Below are 27676 nucleotides of genomic sequence, written 5' to 3'. Positions count from 1 at the left end.
CTCCTCTTAGCAGGCTCCATGCAAAAAAAATTCTGTCACAGATAAATTTGCAAAACTCCAGAACTAACACCCACATTTTCCTGGGACTCATGGCGCTTTAAATATGCTCATAAATCGTGCCAGTACTCTAACCACTTCCTGAACCGGCGAGGCTTCACACGTCATCCGTGACGTCACTTGTTCTTAAAGAAGCAAGCCTCGATACGCGCTTCACGAAAGACTTCCTAGATTTCTCGACACACGCTCCGAAGCCTCGGCACAGTACGACCCATCACTAGTTACTAGCTATGTTACTAGCTCTTGTGTTTAGCTCGCGTTACTAGCTATGTTCCTAGCCCTTGTGATTAGCTTTTGTTACTAATAAATTCTTAGTGTGTTTGCATCTCTGCTTGTGTGTCCGTGCCTTTGTCTTGCTTAGAGCCCCTATTCGTGACATAATAGGTCCCCTATTAACAGGACACAGCAAGATGTTTTTTGTTCATGTTTTCCCGGAGTTTAACTCCATGAGGTTTCCTCAGACCCTACTAGGCCAGCTCCATATGATGGAAGCGACTCATTTGTCGACGGCTTCCTTCTGCAGAGCCAGCTCTACCTGCAGCACCTTCTGGACCCCCAGCCAGCTGAAATCGACAAGGTACGATTCATGATGTCTAGACTGAGGGGTGCCGCTCGTGAGTGGGCCAGGCAGCTGTGGTCTGACAAGGGAACTGTGCTGAACTCGGTTAAGGTGTTCGAGGACCTCATGAGAGCAAAATTTTCACGTAGCAAAGTGCCCACTGCAGCTTATACCCAGCATCCAGTGCCCACTGGGGATGTTAAATTTCCCCCAGTGCCCACTGCTGATGTGGTCCGGGTGCCAGTGCCCACTATCAATGCTCGTGACCTCCCCATGCTTATTAGAGAAGCTACACGCAGCAAAGCACTCACTGCAGCTTATACCCAGCATCCAGTGCCCACTGGGGATTTTAAATTTCCCCCAGTGCCCACTGCTGATTTGGTCCGGGTGCCAGTGCCTGCTATCAATGCTCGTGACCGTTCCATGCCCATTGGAGACGCTACACGCAGCAAAGCGCCCACTGCAGCTTATACCTGGCATCCAGTGCCCACTGGGGATGTTAAATTTCCCCCAGTGCCCAGTCTGAATCTTTGTCTAAGAAAGTCTATGGCTGTTGTCTCAGTCCATGTCGTGTTCGCCAGTTCGCCAGATCTGTCCTGGGTCTAAGTCAGGTTCAGTAAGTCCTAGTTTGTCTAGTCATGTTCCTTGTAAAGATCCCAATGGCTCCAGGGGTCCTTCTGTTTGTTTGCCAGTTCCAGGTATTCAGGTTCAGGTCAGTCAGCCTGCCATGTCTTGTCCGTCTATTCAAGTTAGTCATGTCTCTAAGTCAGGTTCCATGAGTTCTAGTTTGTCTAGTCCTGTTCCGTGTTCGTCCGTCTCGCTCGGTCTTAGGAGTAAGTCTACGAGTCAGGGTTTCCAAAACGGTCTGTTTGTACGTTCGGGCCCTCCTGCCACCCAGACAGAGTCGAACAGTTCCAAGTCCTCTCCAGTTTTGTTTCCTGTCAAAGTTCCAAGCTTTATGTTCCAGCCTGCAGAGTTCAAGCCACAGGCTACTACAGACAATTCTCCTTCAGCTCTGCTGCTTGAATTCAGCTCGATTCAAGACGTCTCTCCAGGGTTCAAGCAGCTGATTCACGATGTCCCTTCAGGGTTCAAGCAGCTGATTCACGATGTCCCTTCAGGGTTCAAGCAGCTGATTCATGACGTCCCTCCAGGGTTCAAGCAGCTGATTCACGACGTCCCTCCAGGGTTTAAGCAGCTGATTCACGACGTCCCTCCAGGGTTCAAGCAGCTGATTCACGACGTCCCTCCAGGGTTCAAGCAGCTGATTCACGACGTCCCTCCAGGGTTCAAGCAGCTGATTCACGACGTCCCTCCAGGGTTTAAGCAGCTGATTCACGACGTCCCTCCAGGGTTTAAGCAGCTGATTCAAGACGTCCCTCCAGGGTTCAAGCAACTGATTCAAGACAAATCTTCAAGTTCCAAGCAACTGATTCCGGACGCCTCACCAGGGTCCTCGCAGCTGGTTAATGTTTCTTCAGTGTTTTCGCAGCTGACTTCGGACGCCTCTCCAGGGCCCTCGCAGCTGGTTAATGATGTTTCCCCAGTGTTTTCGCAGCTGACTTCGGATGCCTCTCCAGGGTCCTTACAGCTGATTCAAGGAGTTTTTCAAGGGTCCTCGCAGCTGACTCTGGATGCCTCTCCAGGGTCCTCGCAGCTGGTTAATGATGTTTCTTCAGTGTTTTCGCCGCTGACTTCGGACGCCTCTCCAGGGTCCTCGCAGCTGGTTAATGATGTTTCCCCAGTGTTTTCGCAGCTGACTTCGGACGCCTCTCCAGGGTCCTCGCAGCTGACTCCGGACGCCTCTTCTCAAGGGTCCTCGCAGCTGACTCCAGACGCCTCTTAAGGCTCCACGCAGCTGACTCCCGAAGCCTCTTCGCCAGGCTCCACGCAGCTGACTTGGCGCTTCCTGATGGCGCTCCTGTTTCCGAGTTGGCGCCCCCGATGGCACTCCTGTTCTGAGTTGGCGCCCCCCGATGGCGCTCCTGTTAAGTAAGCACTGCCAGAGCGTGCTTCTGAACTCTCGTTGGCTGGTTTTCCGTTAGCAGCCTGTGTTCTGACGCTTTTGTCATGCCTGCCTCAAGATATACTTCAAATTTGCCCCGCAGGAACCAGGACCTCCTTGTGTTTTTTTTGTTTTGTTTTCTAGGCACTCCAGGGGGGGGGGGGGGGGGTTATGTAACACTTGAAGCCTCTGTGTGCTCTGGAGCTTGTCTGCCACGCCCCCCTTCTCCGTGAGCACACTGTCTCCTGCCATGCCTGCTCATGATTGGTTCATGTGGCCTAATTATCTCCAGCTGCTCCTTATTTAAGGAGGCAGCTTTTGTGTAGACTTTGGAACCTATTTTGAACTGCTCTGGTGTGGACTTTTGGACAGGACTCGGTTAAGCTCTGTAACTAGCTCTTGTGTTTAGCTCTCGTTACTAGCTATGTTACTAGCTCTTGTGTTTAGCTATGTTACTAGCTCTTGTGTTTAGCTCTCATTACTAGCTCTTGTGTTTAGCTCTCGTTACTAGTTATGTTACTAGCTCTTGTGTTTAGTTCTCGTTACTAGCTATGTTATTAGCTCTTGTGTTTAGCTCTCATTACTAGCTATGTTCCTAGCCCTTGTGATTAGCTTTTGTTACTAATAAATTCTTAGTGTGTTTGCATCTCTGCGTGTGTGTCTGCCCCATTGTCTTGCCTTAGCCCCCGTTCGTGACACTACTGCAGTAATGAATGTTGCACTGGTATTGCATCAGGTTCAGCAATGTTGTTGGGATTTTGAATATTGTTTAATCTTACTGACCTTTTTATTAGGAACACACTAGTTGTAGGTGTACAGTTAGAAACTAGTATTTTTTTTTTATAATGCACAATGTTTGTCAATCTTACTACAGTCATTTATTAGTGGAAACTTTCTGATCACATGATGCTATTGGCTTTATATTTTTGGTTGGAGCACTATTCTCAGTATTGGCACAGGTATTTAAATATCCCAACAACACTGCTGCACCTGATACACTCATACAAGTACACCACACACAAACATTCTGAAAATAGTCCACCAGTAGTTTCTGGTGAGTGGGGGTCTAATGGGGGGGGGGGGGGGGGGGGTCTTTGATAAATGGGGTGAATTTACAGTTCATTCCTCAATTACTGGCACCCTGGTAAAAGAAATTAATTTTTGGGGCTTGTGTGCATGTATGTTTGTGTGTGTGTGTTAAAATATGTTGAGGTGTCATTGTTACCATGTGATTTCATGTAACCATATTTTTAAATTTAAATTAGGCAGCATAATGGCTCAATGGGTAGCACTGTCACCTCACAGCAAGAAGGTCCTGGGTTCGATCCCCAGGTGGGATGGTTTCCTCCCACAGTCCAAAAACATGCAGCCAGATAAATTGGAGATACTAAATGAGATACTGTGTTTGATATAACCTTGTGAGCTGATGAATCTTGTGTAATGAGTAACTACCGTTCATATCATGAATGTAACCAAAGTGTAAAACATGATGTTTAGATACTAATAAATAAATAAATTTTTTTTAATGAATTGTTATGGTATTGGGAAGGGGGAGTTGGTGCGCCCAAGAGCGTAGAGGTGTGGAGATGAACAGACAACGTTTGCGTCTTTTCACAGTTGCAATTGCTTGAGGCCGGATTCGAACCGGCAACCCACTGAACCAAGAAGCAGCGCTTTACCACTGAAAATAGGTGAAAAAAGCACTCCAAAAGGTGGTATTAAAAAATGCAGGAATGGCAAACAAAGGAGACGCTGAAAATGGCGATTTACTTGTTTGTTATAGTTTTATGTTTCACATTTTGCTAGTTACCGTCTGCCCCTCTACAAAGGTGCAGCAGTGAGCCATGGTTTGGGTGAGCTTTTTATGCAGAGCCCAGCAGGTGTGTCTCACCCGTACCCACGGTTTAGTAATCCATACGCACGGATTTGTAAACTGTACCCTCAGATTTAAAATCTGACTGTGGTCACGCTATCTGCACTAAAAGTTTTACTGTGCGTCTAAACCCGGTTTTATGGTAATACAGTTGCTAGGTGTTGAAGAGGGTAAAGCATATACAGCTTAATATACAAAACCTACCGAGTTCTGATGCACAACAATTTACCAGAAAGAAAAGTTACAACCTATATGTACAGTAGATCTAAAAAGTTGGAAATTCAGATCTTCTCTGTTATTTTCCTTCCTACTCGTTATACATCCTTCTGTTTATATTTTGACAACATAAAAACATAACATGATAAAATTATGCAAATGGATCAAAAAAAGTTGAATTGTAATTGACCAGTTGTAGAGGTTATTATTGGATTATTTTATTTGACTTCAAAATGTGGTCTTAAAACAACCAACTATACACTTTACTTAGGTTTGCAATCATATTATTCTAAATGCCTAAAGTAAAATTGTCTCAAAATCACAAGATGTGTACTAGTGTTCTTTATGATTGTGGGTGTGGCATTTGATAACAATTTGATTTGACTTTTTTATAAGTTTGCCATCCCATCAACCCAGATTACTACAGTAAACATGTCTGAAATTTAGTTCATTAATAAAAGAGTTAATGCTCTTAAATTATATAGTGGAGTGATTTGATAATTTGATTTGGTTTTTTTTTATTAGAGCTCTAAAATTGGTAAATTAACACAAAATTAAAAGTAACACTTTTCTTTCTGGTGAATTTTTGTGCATCAGAACTCGGTAGGTTTTGTAAAAAAAGCTATAAAGCCAATCGGATCAGTAATCAGTGCTGGGGCTTCTGGGAAACGGGGTTCTGGGAGCTGCTCCCATTTGCTCTCTTACTGCTCTGTCCAGTCCCCCTGCTGGTGACCGGTGGTGTGGACCGACCTTTTACATAAATTAATTACTGTATTTACGTTACGGCTGCCCCTATTGTATGCTACTTTATAATAATATCCTAGACTAATTCCATAAAAGTTGGGACAGGTGAAGTTAGACTGAGTAGTTTGTAGAATAATTAAAAAACACCAAAGTTTGGAACAAAATGAACAGATGCCTCAGTCATCGCCAAGCAAGGATGGTTCAAGCTTTCTTATTTTGTAAAACTAGATGAACTAGATGAACATGAGCTCAGAAATCCTTTAGAAAATGCTTGCAGATAAACACTTTGTCCCTGTGTCTACAAATGCAAGACTAAACTACTGTACATACAGTGATCGTCATGATCAGTACAATCTAGAAGCACTGCTGACTCCAGGTGGAAGAGTTTCTATTTATTAAGCTTTTTTTCATTGAACTTGCCAGCTCTTCTGTTAGCAACCTGCTTTATCTTAGAACCACGATGCTGGGCAATCTAGTCCAGTTTTCTGTCAACACAGACTCGGCCGGTGTTGCTGCACTTTTCAGCCATCATGGCACAACCACCTTTTACAGAGCGGCCCTGTGTTTGGATGTTTTGTGTTTTTGTATTTGTCATTTTGTTTGTGTTATTCTGGCTGCTTATTTTTTATTGCTCTATTTGTGGCTTTTTAACTATACATTTTTGTTCTACTTTGATTAAGCACCCTGCAAATTATAAGAAAAGATTCATACATTTTGTCTGTGATTACATCTTAAAATAATGATTTTTCCTCTGTTTCTCTCCTCACATTTAGTGCTGACTGGACTCTTCCACTGTGAAGTAACTGAAGGTAATTTATTTGTATTTTATTTTATTGTATAATTATATTTACATCATAATGTACTGTATGTACCTTATTGTTTTGCAATGATATACACTGATCAGCCATAACATTAAAACCACCTCCTTGTTTTTACACTCACTGTCCATTTTATCAGCTCCACTTACCATATAGAAGCACTTTGTAGTTCTACAATTACTGACTGTAGTCCATCTGTTTCTCTGCATGCTTTGTCAGCCCCATTTTACTCTGTTCTTCAATGGTCAGGACCCCCACAGGACCACCACAGAGCAGGTATTATTTAGGTGGTGGATCATTCTCAGCACTGCAGTGACACTGACATGGTGGTGGTGTGTTAGTGTGTGTTGTGCTGGTATGAGTGGATCAGACACAGCAGTGCTGCTGGAGTTTTTAAATACCGTGTCCACTCACTGTCTACTCTATTAGACACTCCTACCTAGTTGGTCCATCGTGTAGATGTAAAGTCAGAGACGATCGCTCATCTATTGCTGCTGTTTGAGTTGGTCATCGTCTAGACCTTCATCAGTGGTCACAGGACGCTGCCCATGGGGCGCTGTTGGCTGGATATTTTTGGTTAGTGGACGATTCTCAGTCCAGCAGTGACAGTGAGGTGTTTAAAAACTCCAGCAGCGCTGCTGTGTCTGATCCACTCATACCAGCACAACACACACTAACACACCACCACCATGTCAGTGTCACTGCAGTGCTGAGAATGATCCACCACCTAAATAATACCTGCTCTGGTCCTGTGAAAGGGGCATGAAAGGGGGCTAACAAAGCATGTAGAGAAACAGATGGACTACAGTCAGTAATTGTAGAACTACAAAGTGCTTCTATATGGTAAATGGAGATGATAAAATGGACAGTGAGTGTAGAAACAAGGAGGTGGTTTTAATGTTATGGCTGATCAGTATACACTTACAAACATTATACACAAATCACTTATTAATGTAAATAATTTTCTTTCTACAGAGAGACCAAAACCCACTGTGATCATAAATCCTGATAATCACGTGTTTAGAGGAGAGACTGTTACTCTCACATGTAATATAGAGAATAGAGGAGGTGTCCAGAACTGGAGGTACAGCTGGAATAAAGATGGTTATGTCAAAAGTGAAAATTATTACATTATCAATAATGTTCACCAGAAGCATGCAGGTAATTACACCTGTACAGGAACAGAGACAGGAGGATCACGTTCCTCACACCCCAGTGATGCTGTTCTACTGACTGTATCAGGTGAGTCTGATCATCTGTATTGATTAACATCTGTATCACAACAGCATGCATTGACAAACTTTTGGTTGTACGACCCAAATCAGAAAAAGTTGGGGCATTTTGAAAAATGCAATAAAAGAAGAATATGAGATTTGATAATTCTCTTAAACTATTATTTGATAAATGTGCAAAGCAAACATTTTCAAACCAGTGTTTTATTTACTCACCAGCTTCATTGTTTTTTTTTTTTTGTGCAACCCAAAATCTGACAGAAATGGAACAGAATGGAAATAATAAAGATGGAAGTGTTTCTTATATTTACTTTGACCTTTTTTTCAGGCAGTAGGAACCTGAGATATTTCATGTTTTGCCTGGTCAACTTTATTCATGTGTTATTTTACATCCATTCCTGAGTTTGTGCCTGCAGCACATTCCAAAAGTACTGGGAAAATGTTTAAATTTATTGTAGGAAATGCTGCCTGCTCAGGGCCAAAGACAAAAATTACCACTCATCAGCAACAAGTCCCAAAGCCAGAGTCTGTCATGGTATGGGGGTGTGTCAGTACCAGGGTCTGTCATGGTATGGGGGTGTGTCAGTACCAGGGTCTGTCATGGTATGGGGGCGTGTCAGTACCAGGGTCTGTCATGGTATGAGGTGTGTCAGTACCAGGGTCTGTCATGGTATGTGGTGTGTTAAGTCAACTTTATTTATATAGCGCTTTTTACAATAGACATTGTCTCAAAACAACTTTACAAAATCCAGGACCAACAGATATAAAAACCCCTGTTGAGCAAGCCGAGGGCGACTGTGGCAAGGAAAAACTCCCTGAAAATTACAGGAAGAAACCTTGAGAGGAACCAGACTCAGCAGGGCCCATCCTTCTTGGGTGGTCTGGAGGAAACTTTAAATAAATAGGATTTACACAAATCATACAAACACAGAATTAAATGAACTAAAAGTTATAACTGGCAATAAATAAATACATAAATAATATTAGAGTTAATATTCGGTCTAGTCTTTAATAAAGTCTGTAGTGAGTTCTTGTCATTCTTGGTGCAATTACTCCAGACCCGTCACATCCGGCAGGAGCAGCATTGTTGGCACGGCAGTCTCGACTTTAATCCTTAACCTCGGCGGGTAAACAGGTTTCCATCAGAATGCCCTTGGGGTAAAACAATAGAGAATGTAGTTAACAATGAACAATGCTAGTTGAGTAAAACAGTTTTACAGAGAGTTTTTGACTCCGGCAGCCCTAATTATTACAGCATAACTAAAAGGGAGAGCGAGAAGTTAACAAGGTCATGAAGGCTTTCACAGGACATCAGCGCCCATCTCCCCACCGTCATCAAACCTGAGTGATCGTACAGGAGAGGCAGAACGACAGCAACCCAACATCCCTGATCACCACAAGTTTCTATGACCAGGAACCGATGTAGCGGAGGGGGATTATACCCTCCAAAGGAAAACTGGTTGTGGCGGCAATCAATGGAATGTTTTGTTCCGATAAGAAAACAAAGGCAGAGGGAGGTTCCTTTAAATTGCTCCTTTATTTGATGTTCAAGTATTTTGTACAAGGTGTTGTAAATATGCTGGGTTACATGAGTTACAGATGCTGTAGTTGCTAGGCTGAGGTTTACAAGCTGTGTTCTAAAGCCGTGTTGTAAAGCTGTGTGGTAAAGCTGTGTTCTAAAGCCGTGTTGTAAAGCCGTGTTGTAAAGCTGTGTGGTAAAGCTGTGTTCTAAAGCTGTGTGGTAAAGCTGTGGTCTAAAAGGAAACAACAATATATAAAACATATTAATATAAAAGTATTTCTAGCTAATACACCACATATCAACTATTATTAACAAACTAATTTGTGTAACGTTTTACCCTGCATAAACTAAATGCATACTAAACAGCGCATTAACTCAAATATTGATTAATCCAACATAACTGATAAAAGTTACAAATAGGCTATCTAATAAATAATAATAACGCCAAAATATACCAAAGCACAAACAATACACGCTGGTCACATAAACAGGCACACACTAATGTCCGCTATATAGGCGATATTCACTCGTATTATGGCCTATAGACATTAAGAGTTGCACAGCAGTTTTACTCACTTTTTGTCAAGTACACACAGCAAATATTAGGGTTGACAGCAAACCGCAAAAGCAAAGCCAAGTGACGTCACGATTCAGGTGATGTGGGTTCAGGTAAAAAGAAACAATGACTTTCGTACAACCCCCAAACTCTGCGCCTCTGTCTATACTAATCAAAAGCCTGAGAAAATAAATATGTTTTCAGTTTAGATTTAAACATTGAGACTGTGTCCGAATCCTGAACAGAGGCAGGAAGATTAGTCCAAAGTTGTGGAGCTTTGTACGAAAATGCTCTTCCACCAGCTGTGGTCTTTTTAATTTTAGGAACTATAAGTAACCCTGCATCTTGTGAGTGAAGTGGATGCGCTGGGCTGTAGTGATCAATAAGCTCACTAAGATACTGTGGAGCCAGACCATGTAGCACTTTATAGGTTAGTAAAAGTATTTTGTAATCAATGCGGAATTTAACTGGCAGCCAGTGTAGAGATGATAGAACAGGACTAATATGATCAAACTTTTTAGTTCTAGTTAGCACTCGAGCTGCTACATTTTGAACTAACTGGAGATTGTGTATGGATCTATTAGAGCATCCAGTTAGAAGAGCATTACAATAATCTAACCCAGAAGTTATAAACGAAGCGATCAGTTTTTCAGCATCATTAACAGATAGTATATTTCTTATTTTAGAAATATTACGCAAATGATAGAAAGCAACTTTAGTAATATTATTAATGTGTGTATCAAAGGAAAGATCTGAATCTATTGTGACACCCAAGTTTTTTACATCTGGGCTGGGAGTAACAGAGAACATGTTTAGGTTTAGCACCAGGTTAGACAACTTGTCTCTTGCAGCTTTAGAGCCAACAAGTAAAACCTCAGTCTTATCTGAATTAAGTAAAAGAAAATTACACGACATCCAGTTTTTTATGTCGTTTACACAATCTTCTATCTTACTGATTGTGTCGGTATCATTTGGTTTGGCTGATATACAGTGTATCACAAAAGTGAGTACACCCCTCACATTTCTGCAAATATTTTATTATATCTTTTCATGGGACAACACTATAGAAATAAAACTTGGATATAACTTAGAGTAGTCAGTGTACAACTTATATAGCAGTGTAGATTTACTGTCTTCTGAAAATAACTCAACACACAGCCATTAATGTCTAAATGGCTGGCAACATAAGTGAGTACACCCCACAGTGAACATGTCCAAATTGTGCCCAAAGTGTCAATATTTTGTGTGACCACCATTATTATCCAGCACTGCCTTAACCCTCCTGGGCATGGAGTTCACCAGAGCTGCACAGGTTGCTACTGGAATCCTCTTCCACTCCTCCATGATGACATCACGGAGCTGGTGGATGTTAGACACCTTGAACTCCTCCACCTTCCACTTGAGGATGCGCCACAGGTGCTCAATTGGGTTTAGTCCATTACCTTTACCTTCAGCTTCCTCAGCAAGGCAGTTGTCATCTTGGAGGTTGTGTTTGGGGTCGTTATCCTGTTGGAAAACTGCCATGAGGCCCAGTTTTCGAAGGGAGGGGATCATGCTCTGTTTCAGAATGTCACAGTACATGTTGGAATTCATGTTTCCCTCAATGAACTGCAGCTCCCCAGTGCCAGCAACACTCATGCAGCCCAAGACCATGATGCTACCACCACCATGCTTGACTGTAGGCAAGATACAGTTGTCTTGGTACTTCTCACCAGGGCGCCGCCACACATGCTGGACACCATCTGAGCCAAACGAGTTTATCTTGGTCTCGTCAGACTACAGGGCATTCCAGTAATCCATGTTCTTGGACTGCTTGTCTTCAGCAAACTGTTTGCGGGCTTTCTTGTGCGTCAGCTTCCTTCTGGGATGACGACCATGCAGACCGAGTTGATGCAGTGTGCGGCGTATGGTCTGAGCACTGACAGGCTGACCTCCCACGTCTTCAACCTCTGCAGCAATGCTGGCAGCACTCATGTGTCTATTTTTTAAAGCCAACCTCTGGATATGACGCCGAACACGTGGACTCAACTTCTTTGGTCGACCCTGGCGAAGCCTGTTCCGAGTGGAACCTGTCCTGGAAAACCGCTGTATGACCTTGGCCACCATGCTGTAGCTCAGTTTCAGGGTGTTAGCAATCTTCTTATAGCCCAGGCCATCTTTGTGGAGAGCAACAATTCTATTTCTCACATCCTCAGAGAGTTCTTTGCCATGAGGTGCCATGTTGAATATCCAGTGGCCAGTATGAGAGAATTGTACCCAAAACACCAAATTTAACAGCCCTGCTCCCCATTTACACCTGGGACCTTGACACATGACACCAGGGAGGGACAACGACACATTTGGGCACAATTTGGACATGTTCACTGTGGGGTGTACTCACTTATGTTGCCAGCTATTTAGACATTAATGGCTGTGTGTTGAGTTATTTTCAGAAGACAGTAAATCTACACTGCTATACAAGCTGTACACTGACTACTCTAAGTTATATCCAAGTTTCATGTCTATAGTGTTGTCCCATGAAAAGATATAATGAAATATTTGCAGAAATGTGAGGGGTGTACTCACTTTTGTGATACACTGTATACAGCTGTGTGTCATCTGCATAGCAGTGAAAATTTATACCATGTTTATGGATAATTTCTCCTAGTGGAAGCATATAGAGTGTAAAAACAACCCAAGTTGGGACATTGTGTAAAACAAATAAAAACAGAATATGATGATTTGCAAATCCTTTTCAACCCATATTCAATTGAATACACTACAAAGACAAGATATTTAATGTTCAAACGGATAAACGTTATTGTTTTTTTGCAAATATTCACTCATTTTGAATTTGATGCCTGCAACACGTTCCAAAGAAGTTGGGACAGGGGCAACAAAAGACTGGGAAAGTTGAGGAATGCTCAACAAACACCTGTTTGGAACATTCCACAGGTGAACAGGTTAATTGGAAACAGGTAAATGTCATGATTGGGTATAAAGGGAGCGTCCCCGATAGGCTCAGTCGTTCACAAGCAAGGTTCACCACTTTGTGAACAACTGCATGAGCAAATAGTCCAACAGTTTAAGAACAATGTTTCTCAAGGTGCCATTGCAAGGAATTTAGGGATTTCATCATCTACAGTCCATAATATCATCAAAAGATTCAGAGAATCTGGAGAAATCTGTGCAAGTAAGCGGCAAGGCCGAAAACCAACATTGAATGCCCGTGACCTTCGATCCCTCAGGCGGCACTGCATTAAAAACCGACATCATTCTGTAACAGATATCACCACATGGGCTCAGGAACACTTCAGGAAACCATTGTCAGTGAACACAGTTTGTCGCTCCATGTACAAGTGCAAGTTAAAACTCTACCGCACGTGTTACAACAGCGTGGCTTCGTAGTAAAAAAGTGCGGGTACTACATTGGCCTGCCTGCAGTCCAGACCTGTCGCCCATTGAAAATGTGTGGCGCATTATGAAGCGCAAAATACAACAACGGAGACCCCGGACTGTTGAGCAACTGAAGTTGTACATCAAGCAAGAATGGGAAAGAATTCCACCTACAAAGCTTCAACAATTAGTGTCCTCAGTTCCCAAACGCTTATTGAGTGTTGTTAAAAGGAAAGGTGATGTAACACAGTGGTAAACATGCCCCTGTCCCAACTTCTTTGGAACGTGTTGCAGGCATCAAATTCAAAATGAGTGAATATTTGCAAAACACAATAAAGTTTATCAGTTTGAACATTAAATATCTTGTCTTTGTAGTGTATTCAATTGAATATGGGTTGAAAAGGATTTGCAAATCATCGTATTCTGTTTTTATTCATGTTTTACACAACGTCCAAACTTCATTGAAATTGGGGTTGTAATAGCGCTCCCAGTACTGACCCCTGTGGAACACCACACTTTACTTTTGTAGTTTTCGAGCATTTATTATTTACATAAACAAATTGCGAGCGGTCAGTCAGATATGATTGAAACCAAGAGAGCGCGAGTCCTTTAACACCTACTGTATCTTCTAGCCTATCCAGTAAATTGTTCTTATCGACCGTATCAGACGCTGCACTAAGATCTAATAGAACAAGAAAAGAGACACATCCATTATCAGAAGACATTAACAACTTGTTAACTACTCTAATTAATGCGGTTTCGGTACTATGGTTGGGTCTAAATCCAGATTGAAATTTTTCATGAATACAATTTTAATTCAAATAAGAACATAAGTGCCAGATGTGTCAGTACCAGGGTCTGTCATGGTATGGGGTGTGTCAGTACCAGGGTCTGTCATGGTATGGGGGTGTGTCAGTACCAGGGTCTGTCATGGTATGGGGGTGTGTCAGTACTAGGGTCTGTCATGGTATGGGGGTGTATCAGTACCAGGGTCTGTCATGGTTTATGGTGTGTCAGTGCCAGGGTCTGTCATGGTATGAGGGTGTGTCAGTGCCAGGGTCTGTCATGGTTTATGGTGTGTCAGTGCCAGGGTCTGTCATGGTATGAGGGTGTGTCAGTACCAGGGTCTGTCATGGTATATGGGTGTGTCAGTGCCAGGGTCTGTCATGGTTTATGGTGTGTCAGTGCCAGGGTCTGTCATGGTTTATGGTGTGTCAGTGCCAGGGTCTGTCATGGTTTATGGTGTGTCAGTGCCAGGGTCTGTCATGGTATGGGGGTGGGTCAGTGCCCTTGGTAAGGGTCATTAACACTTCTGTGATGCAGCATTAATGCAGAAAAGTACATTGAGATCTTAGAGCAACATCTGCTGCCTTCAAGACGTCGTCTTTTCCAGGGACGTCCAGCATTTTTAACAAGACGATGCAAAACCACCTGCTCCACACATTACAAAGTGGTAAATGCTTTAGTGTCCCAACTTTTTAAAAATCTGTTGCAGGCCTGGAATGCAGGAATGGATGTAAATTAACAAATAAAATAAAATTGACCAGAAAAAAAACATAAAATATTGAGTTAATTCTGTCTGCAATGAAATAAAAGTCAAAGAAAATTCAAAACATGCTGTGGTTTTTATTTGCATTTTCTCATCCCAACATTGTAGCAGTGAAGCTTTTTATCAGCAGATTCTGGATTAAATTTTGGGGAAATGAGAGAATGAACAAGATTCAACTGATTTAATCTTCATCATTTTCTATTAATAGCAAAACCCAAACCAACTGTGAGATCAGAACCTGAGAACTTCATCTACACTGGAGACACCGTTACTCTGACCTGTGATCTGAATCAGTCTACAGGATGGACTTTCATCTGGTACAGAAGTGATCAGGAAGTAAATCCTCAGATCTCTGCAGATAAAATCACCACCAACAAACTCAGTGAGAAACTTTATTATACAGGAACAACAAAGTACAAATGTAGAGCACGAAGAGAAAACAACAACCACAAATACTACGACTCAGAGTTCAGTGATCCAGTTACTGTTACAGTTGAAGGTTTGTCATGTCTTATACTTTTTTTTTTTTTACAAATTTGATGTAATCAATACCTTAAGGTAATAATTTCACCAAATAATTTGCAGAACGATCTCTTAGCTGAGAAGAAGGCTTTAATTAATGCAATTTTTTTTTTACATTAAATAAATAAAGACTAATGTTGAATAATTCAAATTAACATTATAATAATAAAAAGCTGGATGTTGTGAGACGAGCAATGATATACATTTGATATACAGTGATCAAAAAATCATGATTGGGTTAAGTGTTGAGTGGTTATGGAAGATGTTGTTTATGAGCAAGAATAAACTGAGGTTTAGGGGTGAGTGATCTAGAAAAATATCATCATTTCTTAAGGTTGCATTTTACAATATTATTCTGATTATTCTTCATGTTTTTTTAACAATTTATTCAGTAACTGAAGAGAAAAACAAACTCATTTATTTGTTGATGAGACTCCACAGTGACTACAAGAAATTATGATCAAAAACTAACACAGAGCACAGAGTCCAAAATACCATTAACACTAATTTAAAATAAAAGAAACCTACTTTCAGTAAAAAGACACTTACATCACATATACTGACTTGAGGAGGTTCAGTGTTGAACAATGTTAAAAAATGTTTAAAGCTTTTTAAAATCTATATTAGATACATTTAAAATGCTATAAATATAAACACAATGAAAAATAAGTAATTTGTTTAAAGATTGTAATTGAAAATGTAAAATAAATGCACTAATAATTTTAGTATTTAAACATGCAATAAAAACTAGAACAAAGAAATGATGTATTTTTACATTTATTACATTTAACAGACACTTTTATCCAAAACAACTTACAGTTGTGGCCAAGTAACTGAGAGTTAAGGTCTTTTCTCAGGGGCCCAATGGTGTCAAATTGGTGGTTGTGGGGCCTGTACCAGCAACCTTCTGATCACTAGTTCAGTAGTTTAAACACTGTGCTACCACTGACCCGAAAATTCTTCTTTCCAATGCAGTAAAACTGTTTTTACTGTAAATAAAGATAAATGTTGAATGATTCTATAATAATTTAATAACTATCACATAACAAGAAATAAGATCCATTTGTTTAAATAACAGGCTGAGTTTCTCATATTAAACGTATATAAATATAAATACATGTTTGAATCCATCGTTTACAAAATGCTCCATAAACAATACAGTAACACAGGTCATGTTTCAATCCACTTCTAATCCTAACAATCCTAACATTTCTAAGATTGGACTCTGTAATGAAACACTCATCAGGTTTGAAGGAATCTGTGTTGTTCCTCCAGAACTCATCTTCTACATGTTGTACTCACATGATGAAAAATACCAAAAACAGAATCAATTAAAATGCAATCAGTGTTTAAAACTACAAATTTGTGGGTCAAAAGTTACATTAAATACACTGCTGTAAAAACTTATTTTCCTTTTGCCATTTTACCTATATATGCTAATTTGTTACAGTTTTTTTTATATTTTCTTTATGCATTTTCTCCCCTTTTTCTTTTAGCATTTTTAGCGCATCTACTCGCCCAATTGCATCATGCTTCCTCTCCACCAATGTTGATCCCCGATCTTATTAAGCAGAACGAAGCTAACCCACGCCCCCTCCGACACGTGGGCAGCAGCCATATGCATTATTTCATTTGCACTAGGCGAGTGCTAATGCAGATCAGCACTGTGTACAGAGATACACACCCTGATCAACGCACTCCTTCCCTGGCCCTGTGCAGGCACCATCCATCAGCAGCAAAGGTCGTAGTTGAATTAGTTACGAAGAGACCCTATCCGGCTTACTACCACCCCACCCCTATATGAACAACAGGCCAATCGTTCAAGTGGCCGCTCAGCCCAGCCGGATGGTAGAGCTGAGATTCGAAACGATGTATTTGAGATCTCAGCTCCAGGGTGCTAGCATGTGTTTTACCACTGCGCCAGCTGAGCGTCCTCTAATTTGTAACATTTAAATGTTTCTTCCAACTAATTTTGATAAAAAATAAAGGTGACACACAAACACAAAATGCAGCTTTTAAATAATCATTCAGTTTATTAATTATTAAACCTGTATCACCAATGTAAAAAAGTAAATGCAATCAACTGCAAACGTTTGTGATGCTTGTAAAGAGTCGCTCTTTTAATGTCGCTCTGTAGTAATGTAGAGCACAAAGAGTTAATAACTACTACTACTACTACTACTACTCACTGTACTGTACAGTGATCCAGTTACTGTACATTTACAGTTACTGTTACAGTGGAAGGTTTTTCATGTTTTATAATTTTTATTACAGATTTAATTTAGTCAAGAAATTAATGTAATAATTTCACCAAATAATTTGCAGAATGATCTCTTAGCTTGTTAAAAATAGCCCAATTATTTAAAATTCATCTTTCTAATGCAGTTAAACTGTTTTTACTTCAAATAAATAAAGATTAACAATATATAATAATACAATAAAAAAGTTAATTAAAAAACTCTTATCCAAAACAACTTATCATTGTGGCCAAATACAATTCAAGCAACTGAGGGTTAAGGGTCTTTCTCAGGGGCCCAACAGTGGCAACTTGGTGGTAGTGGGGCTTGTACCAGCAACCTTCTGATCACTAGTTTAATACCTTAACCACTGAGCTACCACTGACCCACTTTAAATAACTGTAAAAAAAATGTTTCAGATCAACTTATTTTAATGGAAGAAACAAATCAATTAAACACAAGATTCTGCTTTTATATCATCATTTCATTTATTATGTATAAAGAGTTATTTAAAACTTATATCACTCATGAGCAAAATTAATTGCCCCTGACCCTAAACCTAAAAACTGGTTGTGCCACCCTTGGCAGTATCGACTTCAATCAAACATCTGTGATACTTGTGAAGAGTTTTTATGTCACTGTGGAGATATTTAGTTTTGTTCTTCTTTACAGAATTGTTTTAATTGAGTGACACTGAAGGATTTTCAGATAATGAAAATAATATTTTATTTTATTTCTACAGAGAGACCAAAACCCACTGTGGCCATCTATCTTGATAATCACGTGTTTATAGGAGAGACTGTTACTCTCACATGTAACATAGTGAATGGAGGAGGTGTCCAGAACTGGAGGTACAGCTGGAATAAAGAAGGTTCAGACCAAACTGTCAGTAATGATCAGCAGTACAGAATCAGTTATGTTACAGTAGCTGATGCAGGTAAATACACCTGTACAGGAACAGAGACAGGAGGCTCACGTTCCTCACACCCCAGTGATGCTGTTCTACTGACTGTATCAGGTGAGTCTGATCATCTTATTTGTATTGATTAACATCTGTATCACATCAGCATGTATTCAGTACTGGTGTAGAGGTGAGAGGATTGTTTAGATGTTACAGTAACTCAGTCACAGTGTAAGATCTGATTAGAGCTACATGAGTATTAACATCTGAAAATATTTACACTGCTGGTACTCGTCATATTACATAAAATTTTCTCTTCCAGTCAGGATTTAGTATAAATGTAACCGAAGGTAAAATGCTTGAGCAGTTAGTGGTTGTTTTGTTATTAAAGAATAATCTGTAATATAATATCTGCCTTTTCTTGTGCAGCACTGATATTCCACCTGAAGAACGCTCGTTAGTGACCTGATTTGTTGTCATTTAATCAGAGCTGAAATAGAACAGTTTTTAGCACGTGCTTCTATTGTTAAGAGACAAGAACCACAGATATACATTTAGAAACATTTACAGAATAAAACCTCAAATTCATAGAAATTAAAATTTGTATCTTAAAAATATAATTAAACTGAGAAACAATTACACTTTTATTCAAGGGATGAATGTAAGAGCTCAGTGAGCTGTATTATAAAGAATATACAGTATAGCTAAAACTCTGTGTGTGTATAATTGTGAAATTTTCTGTGAACAAGTAATAAAAAGGTTTTAAAATACAGTGTCTGGTGAAACAGCTTCATCTCACAATAAAAAAAAATGAGAAAAATCATTTCATTAAAAAAAAAATTCTGACAACCACAGTTATTGGCACCCATGTATCTCTCCAGATCGTCCAGGGTTTCAGGTCCTCTTTGGTGCTTTCTTCTCTTTATATTACCACACAGCTCTTCTATGGGCTTTAGATCAGGTGACTGATGGCAGAAGCTTTATTTTTGTGGATGTAAATGATCAATAAATCATTGGTTTATTTTGGACATATGTTTTGAATTCTGATAGAAGACCAGTGACAACCAATTCTTAGTCTCTTCACTGATAAAGTGTGATTTAAAATGTCCTGGTACTTTATGGAGTCCATGATGCAATGCTCCTGGGGCCTTCGGAGAAAAAAAAGCCCCACAAGATGACAGACCCTCCACCATACTTAACAGTGGGCATCAGGTTATTTTCAGTATAGTTCTCCTTCTTTTTATTCCAAAACCCACCTTGAGTGTTTGTTGCCCAAAAAGCACAATTTTTATTTGATCTGACCCTAGAACAAGGTTCCAGTCAAAGTCCTTTAACTAACTCCTGGTACGTTGTGGTTAGACAACATGAAAGGCATTTTCCTTGTAGGCCTTTCAAATAATCTATAATCTGTTGGCATGGTTTGTCATCTGATGGAAACTTCAGTTAAATGTTGGATTTTTCTCTTTTTTTAGTGTGAGATGAAGCTGATACTCATCTGGGGTGCGTTTCCCGATAACAATTGATCTTAGCAATTTACGAACAACTTTAAGAATGACGTAACTTTAAGAACACCAATCTTGCGAGTGTTTCCCAAAAGCCCTCGCAAGTCTCCGAAACTAAGAACGAGGTGTAAGAAGTTCTTTGTTTGCTCCGCCTCTGAAAAGGCACCACCAGTCGAAAACTGACTCACCGATTATCATATAATTTCTCATTATTACATCACAAAAAGCAAATAATTCTTCAAGAAAACCTTTTTTATAAACTACTTACCAATATATCTTAAAATTACTGGTATAAAAACATTACATTTGCAAGCGCTATCTGTTGCATATTAAGGCTATAAATAGGTGCACAATTAACCTTTCATGCATCAATCCAGAAAAGCATGGCAAGTCTACAGCGCAAACGGGGGCATAATTTAAGTAAGAGAGGGCCAAAACAGGTGTAGGTCAGTTATCTGCAACAGGCCTTACTGAAGAGGAAGCATTACTGACAATACTAGGTCCAGCAGCCACTGAAGGGATAGCTGGGGGAGTAAATGTATGTTTAAAGTTCCCATCTACCCATCTACCCCATCTCCTGTGCAGCCTTCACTTTGCAGCAGTCCTGGGTCATCTCCTGGGCCGTCCTCTGCACAGTCCAGTCAAATAGTTTTACCTGATCAACAGGACTTCATGGCCAAGCAGTTTTCAATGGCAGAATTATAGCTAACTAGTGCCATCTATTGATTCAGTTATAAAAAATAATCAAATGATTTAAACATTGAAATACAACAGTGCTTATTTTATAGTCAAAATTGAATGAATGACCTGCACCTACAGAGGTTGGACAAAATAACTGAAACACCTGGTTTTAGACCACAATAATTTATTAGTATGGTGTAGGGCCTCCTTTTGCGGCCAATACAGCGTCAATTCGTCTTGGAAATGACATATACAAGTCCTGCACAGTGGTCAGAGGGATTTTAAGCCATTCTTCTTGCAGGATAGTGGCCAGGTCACTACGTGATGCTGGTGGAGGAAAACGTTTCCTGACTCGCTTCTCCAAAACACCCCAAAGTGGCTCAATAATATTTAGATCTGGTGACTGTGCAGGCCATGGGAGATGTTCAACTTCACTTTCATGTTCATCAAACCAATCTTTCACCAGTCTTGCTGTGTGTATTGGTGCATTGTCATCCTGATACACGGCACCGCCATTGGATGCACATGGTCCTCCAGAATGGTTCGGTAGTCCTTGGCAGTGACGCGCCCATCTAGCACAAGTATTGGGCCAAGGGAATGCCATGATATGGCAGCCCAAATCATCACTGATCCACCCCCATGCTTCACTCTGGGCATGCAACAGTCTGGGTGGTACGCTTCTTTGGGGCTTCTCCACACCGTAACTCTCCCGGATGTGGGGAAAACAGTAAAGGTGGACTCATCAGAGAACAATACATGTTTCACATTGTCCACAGCCCAAGATTTGCGCTCCTTGCACCATTGAAACCGACGTTTGGCATCGGCACGAGTGACCAAAGGTTTGGCTATAGCAGCCTGGCCGTGTATATTGACCCTGTGGAGCTCCCGACGGACAGTTCTGGTGGAAACAGGAGAGTTGAGGTGCACATTTAATTCTGCCGTGATTTGGGCAGCCGTGGTTTTATGTTTTTTGGATACAATCCGGGTTAGCACCCGAACATCCCTTTCAGACAGCTTCCTCTTGCGTCCACAGTTCATTCTGTTGGATGTGGTTTGTCCTTCTTGGTGGTATGCTGACATTACCCTGGATACCGTGGCTCTTGATACATCACAAAGACTTGCTGTCTTGGTCACAGATGCGCCAGCAAGACGTGCACCAACAATTTGTCCTCTTTTGAACTCTGGTATGTCACCCATAATGTTGTGTGCATTGCAATATTTTGAGCAAAACTGTGCTCTTACCCTGCTAATTGAACCTTCACACTCTGCTCTTACTGGTGCAATGTGCAATTAATGAAGATTGGCCACCAGACTGTTCCAATTTAGCCATGAAACCTCCCACACTAAAATGACAGGTGTTTCAGTTTCATTGTCCAACCCCTGTACATATATAATACCTGCTCTGTGGTGGTCCTGTGGGAGTCCTGACCATTGAAGAACAGCATGAAAGGGGGCTAACAAAGCATGCAAAGAAACAGATGGACTACAGTCAGTAATTGTAGAACTACAAAGTGCTTCTATATATGGTAAGTGGAGGTGATGAAATGGACAGTAAGTGTAGAAACCAGAAGGTGGTTTTAATGTTATGGCTGAACAGTGTGTGTGTGTGTGTGTGTGTGTGTGTGTGTGTGTGTAAAGTATAAAGTATAATTTAATATATATATTTCATGATAGTTAATATTTTTATAAAGGTGATGTTGCGGTATACAGAACCAGTGCGTCTGTGAGCTTTTTTAAAGGCAAATTGGCTTAATTTATCGTTTTTGTGCACGCAAAGTTTAAGTTAAGAGGTACTTAGTGAGTTACGAATGGGTCAGACTACTCTTAATTTACGAACGATTTTAAGTACTACGTTAGTTGCGAAGGGTTTCGGGAAACACTCGTAAATTTAAGAATGTTCGTAAGTACGAGGTTACGAAGTACTTAGCGTTACGAACGTTTTGGGAAACGCACCCCTGTACTGTACCAGTTTATGTGTAGTATATATATGTAGTTTTGATGTGATTTTTGCACATCAGCTGTCTACAAACTTTTGGTCATATGGTATAATTAGAGATGTTGTAGCAGTGTAGCTTTTTCAGCAGATTCTGGATTAAATGTGGAGAAAATAAGAGAATAAAAGTGATTAAGCTGCTGATTTAGCTGTAAAAGAACAAACAGCTTTAAAATCTTCATTATTTTCTATTAACAGCAAAACCCAAACCAACTGTGAGATTAGAACCTCAGAACTTCATCCACACTGGAGACACCGTTACTCTGACCTGTGATCTGAATCAGTCTACAGGATGGACTTTCATCTGGTACAGAAATGATCAGCGTGTAAATCTTCAGATCTCTGCAGATAAAATCACCACCAACAAACTCAGTGAGAAACTTTCTAATACAGGAACAACAGAGTACAAATGTGTAGCTCGAAGAGGAAAATACTACAACTACGACTCAGAGCTCAGTAATACAGTTACTGTTACAGTTTTAGGTTTGTTGTGTTTTATACTTTTTATTACAGATTTAATGTAGTCAAGAAATTAAAGTAATAATTTAATTAGGTCCATGTTATTCCATAAAACTTTGAGCACTGCATTCATAAAAAATGAATGCTAAAATTAATCTTTCCAATGTGGTAAAACTATTTTTACTTTATTAAATAAAGATTGTTAAATAATTCAATAATAATTTAATAACAATCACATCATGAGAAATTAGAATCATTTGTTTAAATCGCAGAGGTTTTATTTGCTAAGCTGATGAGTTTTACACTGAATTATTTTCTACATGATGCAGTTAGTTGAGTTTGTATTTAGGAGAGAATTTGAGGACGTTTGAATTCCAAATATTTAAAACTAATACAGAGATTATTAGTTAATATTTGTTGTATTTGGTTGTTAATATTTGTTAGCACTCCAGTGTTTCACTATTTTAATGTTATGTGCACTTACTGGGAAAAATTAATTACAATTATTTATTTATTCATTTAAAACTTTATTTTCTTTCTACAGTGAGACCAAAACCAGTTGTGATTATAGAGCCTGGTGATCATGTGTTCAGTGGAGACTCTGTTACTCTCACATGTAACATAGAGAATGGAGGAGGTGTCCAGAACTGGAGGTACAGCTGGAATAAAGAAGGTTCAGACCAAACTGTCAGTAATGATCAGCAGTACAGAATCAGTGATGTTACAGAGAATCATGCAGGTAAATACACCTGTACAGGAACAGAGACAGGAGGCTCACGTTCCTCACACCCCAGTGATGATGTTCTACTGACTGTATCAGGTGAGTCTGATCATCTCTTCTGTATTTAATAACATCTGTACAGTGCTGTGAAAAAGTATTTGCCCCTTTCCAATTTATTTTCTTTCTGCATATTTGTTACACATTTATGTTTTAAATCATCAATTCAATAATAAACAAAGACCCAAATAAACACAAAGTGATTTTTTTTTTAAATGATGATTTTATTTGTTGATGGAATATTGCTGTTAAGCCCTACCTGTCCTGTGTACAGTTATACTATTTCAGTTTACAATTGCTTTTAATCTTACTAGCCACACCCAGGCATGATCACTGCCAGACCTGCTGAATCTAAACATCACTTAAACAGAACCTGTCTGGTAATGTGAAACAGGCTAGAAAGTCTCAAAAAGAAGCACATGATGCCACATTTTAAAGAGATTCAATAAACAGATGCGAAAGTGACAGTGATTGTCATCAGCTGTCCCCGCCCACCACCTCAGTTTTAGCTAACTAGGCTAATATGAATAATAATACTATTTTCTGTCCTCAATTTTAGAAATTTTCTGTGACAAAAATTGTGCCGCACTGAATGCTGGGATTGCCTTTGTGGCTGAAGAATCACATGGAGCTTAGTCGGAATATCGGTCAGAATAAGGCGTCTCAGTAGGCAGCATTCTGAGGCATGTAAAAATTGAGACATTTTCTGGAGAAAATTATGTAAAATGCTGCCTATGTAGTGATCTTTTTTGTACTAGGTTTTGATACAGACCCAAAGTCATTGGTAAACCTTTGGGACTCTAACAAACCATATTGAGAGCTAATGGAGAAAACCTGAAATAGTTGTGAACCTTCCCAGGAGTGGACGGCCTACCAAAATTTCATTCAGAATGCATCAACGACTCACTCAGGAAGTCCCAAAAGAACCCAGACAAACATTTAAAGAACTGCAGTTACGGTCAATATACACAATTTCACAATAAGAAAGACGCTGGGGGAAAATAGCTTCCATGGTTGTGTTGCAAGGTGCACACCACGGCTGACCAAAAAGAACACAAAGGTGTGTCTCACATTTTCCAAAAAAAAACATCTAGATGACCCTCAAGACTTTTTTGGATGATAGTCTGTGAGTCGATGTTGGAACATTTTGGAGGACACGGGTCCTGTTACATCTGCATTCCACCATAAAAACATCATACCAACAGTGAAACATGGTGGTGGTAGTATGATGTTCTGGGCTGCTTTGTTCCTGCAGGACCTAGACAACTTGTCAGTACTGATGGAACAATAAAATCTGCTTTCTATCAGAAAATCCTGATGTGAATGTCCACCCCACAGCTGGGTTATGAACAGGACACAAATTCATCACAGTTAGTGTAGGAGCCATTAATAGAACTATTACTCATATATATTATTATGTTATAAAAATAACAGTATTAAATAAAAATAAATCATATTATTAGTCTACACTTCTGCTTCATGTGTTCTGGACCTGTATGTGGGTAGATGAAGCAACCACATTTTTGATAAGATGCAGCAAATGTACCTATTACATGTAATCTGCTTTATCAGATCATCAGTGTGAGTCCCAGGTTTAAAAAATAAATGAATATTTACCTCTAAAGCACATCTCATAAAATATGCACACGGGTTAGTTACAAAATCTAAATGGTCTGAATTCTCACTTATAAGCTGTTTACAAGACATAAAACTCTAACTGAAATAAAATCATCATTTAAAACTATAAAATCACATAAATGGTTGTGTGTGTGTGTGTGTGTTGAAGGTGAATCTTCTTCAGTTTCTCTGATCATCAGTCCCAGCAAAACTCAACACTTTACTGATGAATCTCTCTCACTGAGCTGTGTGGATCAGAGTAAATCTACTGAATGGAGAGTAAAAAGTTCCATTCAGAAAAATGATGGACGAGGAGTGTTAGACTGTTCATCAGTATCAGAATCAGCTGGAGAATCTACATGCAACATCAGCTCCCTCAGCACATCCCACACTGGAGTGTACTGGTGTGAATCTGAATCTGGAGGCAGCAGTAATCCTGTCAACATCACAGTACATGGTGAGTCTACAGGGCTCTTATTATTAATCTTCATCTACGAGATCTGACATTTTGTAAAGCTGATAAATGATCAGTATGAAATTCAGTCATTTAGAATAACTAGAATGATGGAAACAACATTGCAGTGAAAGCTGTATTGACGTCTGATTATTTAATGATCTCAGAAACATCTGTATCCATCAATAGATATTTATCACTGATAGACGTATCTGTAATAGATTCCTCTTATTTATCTGTTTCTTTTCTGAAGATGGTGACGTAATTCTGGAGATTCCTGTCCATCCTGTGACTGAAGGAGAATCTCTGACTCTACACTGTTTATATCGCAAAACTAAACCCTCAAACCTCCGAGCTGATTTCTATAAAGATGGATCAGTGGTGCAGAACCAGACCTCAGGAGAGATGATGATCCATCAAGTCTCAAAGTCAGATGAAGGTTTCTACCACTGTAAATACCCAGAGGGAGGAGAATCACCAAAGAGCTGGGTGTCAATCAGAGGTGAGAAATAATAATAATAATAATAATAATAATATAATAATAATAATAATAATAATAATAATAATAAAGACAATAAAGACTGGACTGAGTTGAAGCTGTGGTGCTTGGTGAAGAAAAACTTCTGGACTTTATGTTTGTATTGAAGTAGGATTTGAAATCTGAATGTATAAACATTGATGTATTTTATTTTATTTAGTGTCAGAAGCTTCGTTATCAGTGCTGAAGATGATCAGTAGTGCTGTGGCAGCTTTTCCGTATCTGCTGTCCACCATCATCCTGGTGAAATGTTACAGAGCTCGAGGTAAAAAGTCGCTGTTTCATTCACATTTATTCATGTATTTATCAGCCATGAAACACATAACAAATGTTTATTAATGTGTATTTTACAGCTGTAACTGGTGAGATTAAACTGGACGCAGTGGTTGAGGCTGAAACTTCCATCTGAGTGTTAAATGTTCTGTTTTTACATTAGAATTATAATCCAGCTTTTAAATAACAACCGCTCATTAATAAAATTCACTTAGTAAATCTAATAACATCTCACATCTGCAGTATTAAACTCAGACTTTCAATTCTATTATTTTTAAAATTGTAATCTATTCCTGATACATTTATTTTACTAACTGTATTTATTTCTTGCTCACTTCTTTCACTCTTCTTTTTTATTATTGTTTCTTTCTGCTTTTAGAAAGATTCAGTTTTTTACCTTCGCCGTATTTTTATAATGTAAAAAAACCTACAATACTCTGTACTGTTTGCTGTAATATTTAGAATTATTAATAGTGTATGAATTGCTTTCCTTGGTGGTGTAGAAGTGATTGTTGTTTTTGTTTGAACTATTTTTTAATCAAACTAAATTAATTTAACAAAAATATCCTTCATGGCGCACAGGTGGCGCAGCAGGATATTCAGGTTAGAAACTCATCTAACTCATCTAGTGGCATAATTGGCAGTGCCTGCAGCAGACACTGATAGCAGACACTGTTTCTGCTAGGGAGGGATGACCGGACTATGTGGGTGGGGTCTTCAGACGCTGTGTAAGGACCCTGATTAGCAGATCGAGAGGCGCCTGTGCAGAATCCATGGGTTACGCTAAGGGCTGTGCACGGTTTGGAGGAGGCTCCTTATATACAGTAATATACCTCGACTGTAATCAGGGATCCACCAGCAGCGGGAAACAAACTGACGAACATAAACCTGGATTTCCTCAGTTTTAATATTTCAGTTTTAGTGTCTTTTTTTACTAGAATTTTAAGTTTTTATACAGTAACCAGAATTTTACATACTTGAAAGTGTTTGATGCAGTAAATATTAATAATAAACTGATGTAATGAACTGGTGTTACCTGGGTTTTCTAATGCTTCAGTTTTATTGTCTAATTATTAGTAATATCACTGTTTCTTTTTTATTGACTTTTGATTTGTGTTTTGTTTTGGTTTTATTTTTATACAGTAACCAGTAATGCAATTTAATATTTCTATCAAACTGCTTTCAGCTTCAATTTTTACTTTTTTTTATTTATGT

At 39.5% G+C, this 27676-nt stretch overlaps 1 protein-coding gene across 1 annotated transcript; it reads left to right on the top strand.

Moving 5' to 3' along the window:
• The first annotated feature begins 646 nt into the window (after positions 1-646).
• LOC134311980 (B-cell receptor CD22-like) lies at positions 647-26597 on the top strand. The gene is made up of 10 exons (XM_062993629.1): positions 647-761; positions 7248-7514; positions 14715-15005; positions 18008-18283; positions 22541-22825; positions 23346-23621; positions 25366-25653; positions 25904-26152; positions 26349-26453; positions 26542-26597. Exons 1-10 carry the CDS (start codon positions 647-649, stop codon positions 26595-26597), a joined length of 2208 nt encoding a protein of 735 aa, XP_062849699.1.
• Positions 26598-27676: the final 1079 nt, after the last annotated feature.

The sequence above is a fragment of the Trichomycterus rosablanca genome, chromosome 4, assembly GCF_030014385.1.
Source record: "Trichomycterus rosablanca isolate fTriRos1 chromosome 4, fTriRos1.hap1, whole genome shotgun sequence".
Lineage (NCBI taxonomy): Eukaryota > Metazoa > Chordata > Actinopteri > Siluriformes > Trichomycteridae > Trichomycterus > Trichomycterus rosablanca.
Note: the sequence above shows the minus strand (reverse complement) of the source record. Positions and strands in the feature narration are given on the sequence as shown.

What these genes read in the sequence shown, in the direction of transcription:
- LOC134311980 (XM_062993629.1), top strand. Translation starts at nt 647, where the DNA reads ATGTCTAGACTGAGGGGTGCCGCTCGTGAGTGGGCCAGGCAGCTGTGG. An exon ending in TGTTCTACTGACTGTATCAG is followed by an intron (nt 7,515 to 14,714) that starts GTGAGTCTGATC and finishes TTCTATTAATAG; the next exon opens with CAAAACCCAAACCAACTGTG. An exon ending in AGTTACTGTTACAGTTTTAG is followed by an intron (nt 22,826 to 23,345) that starts GTTTGTTGTGTT and finishes TTCTTTCTACAG; the next exon opens with TGAGACCAAAACCAGTTGTG.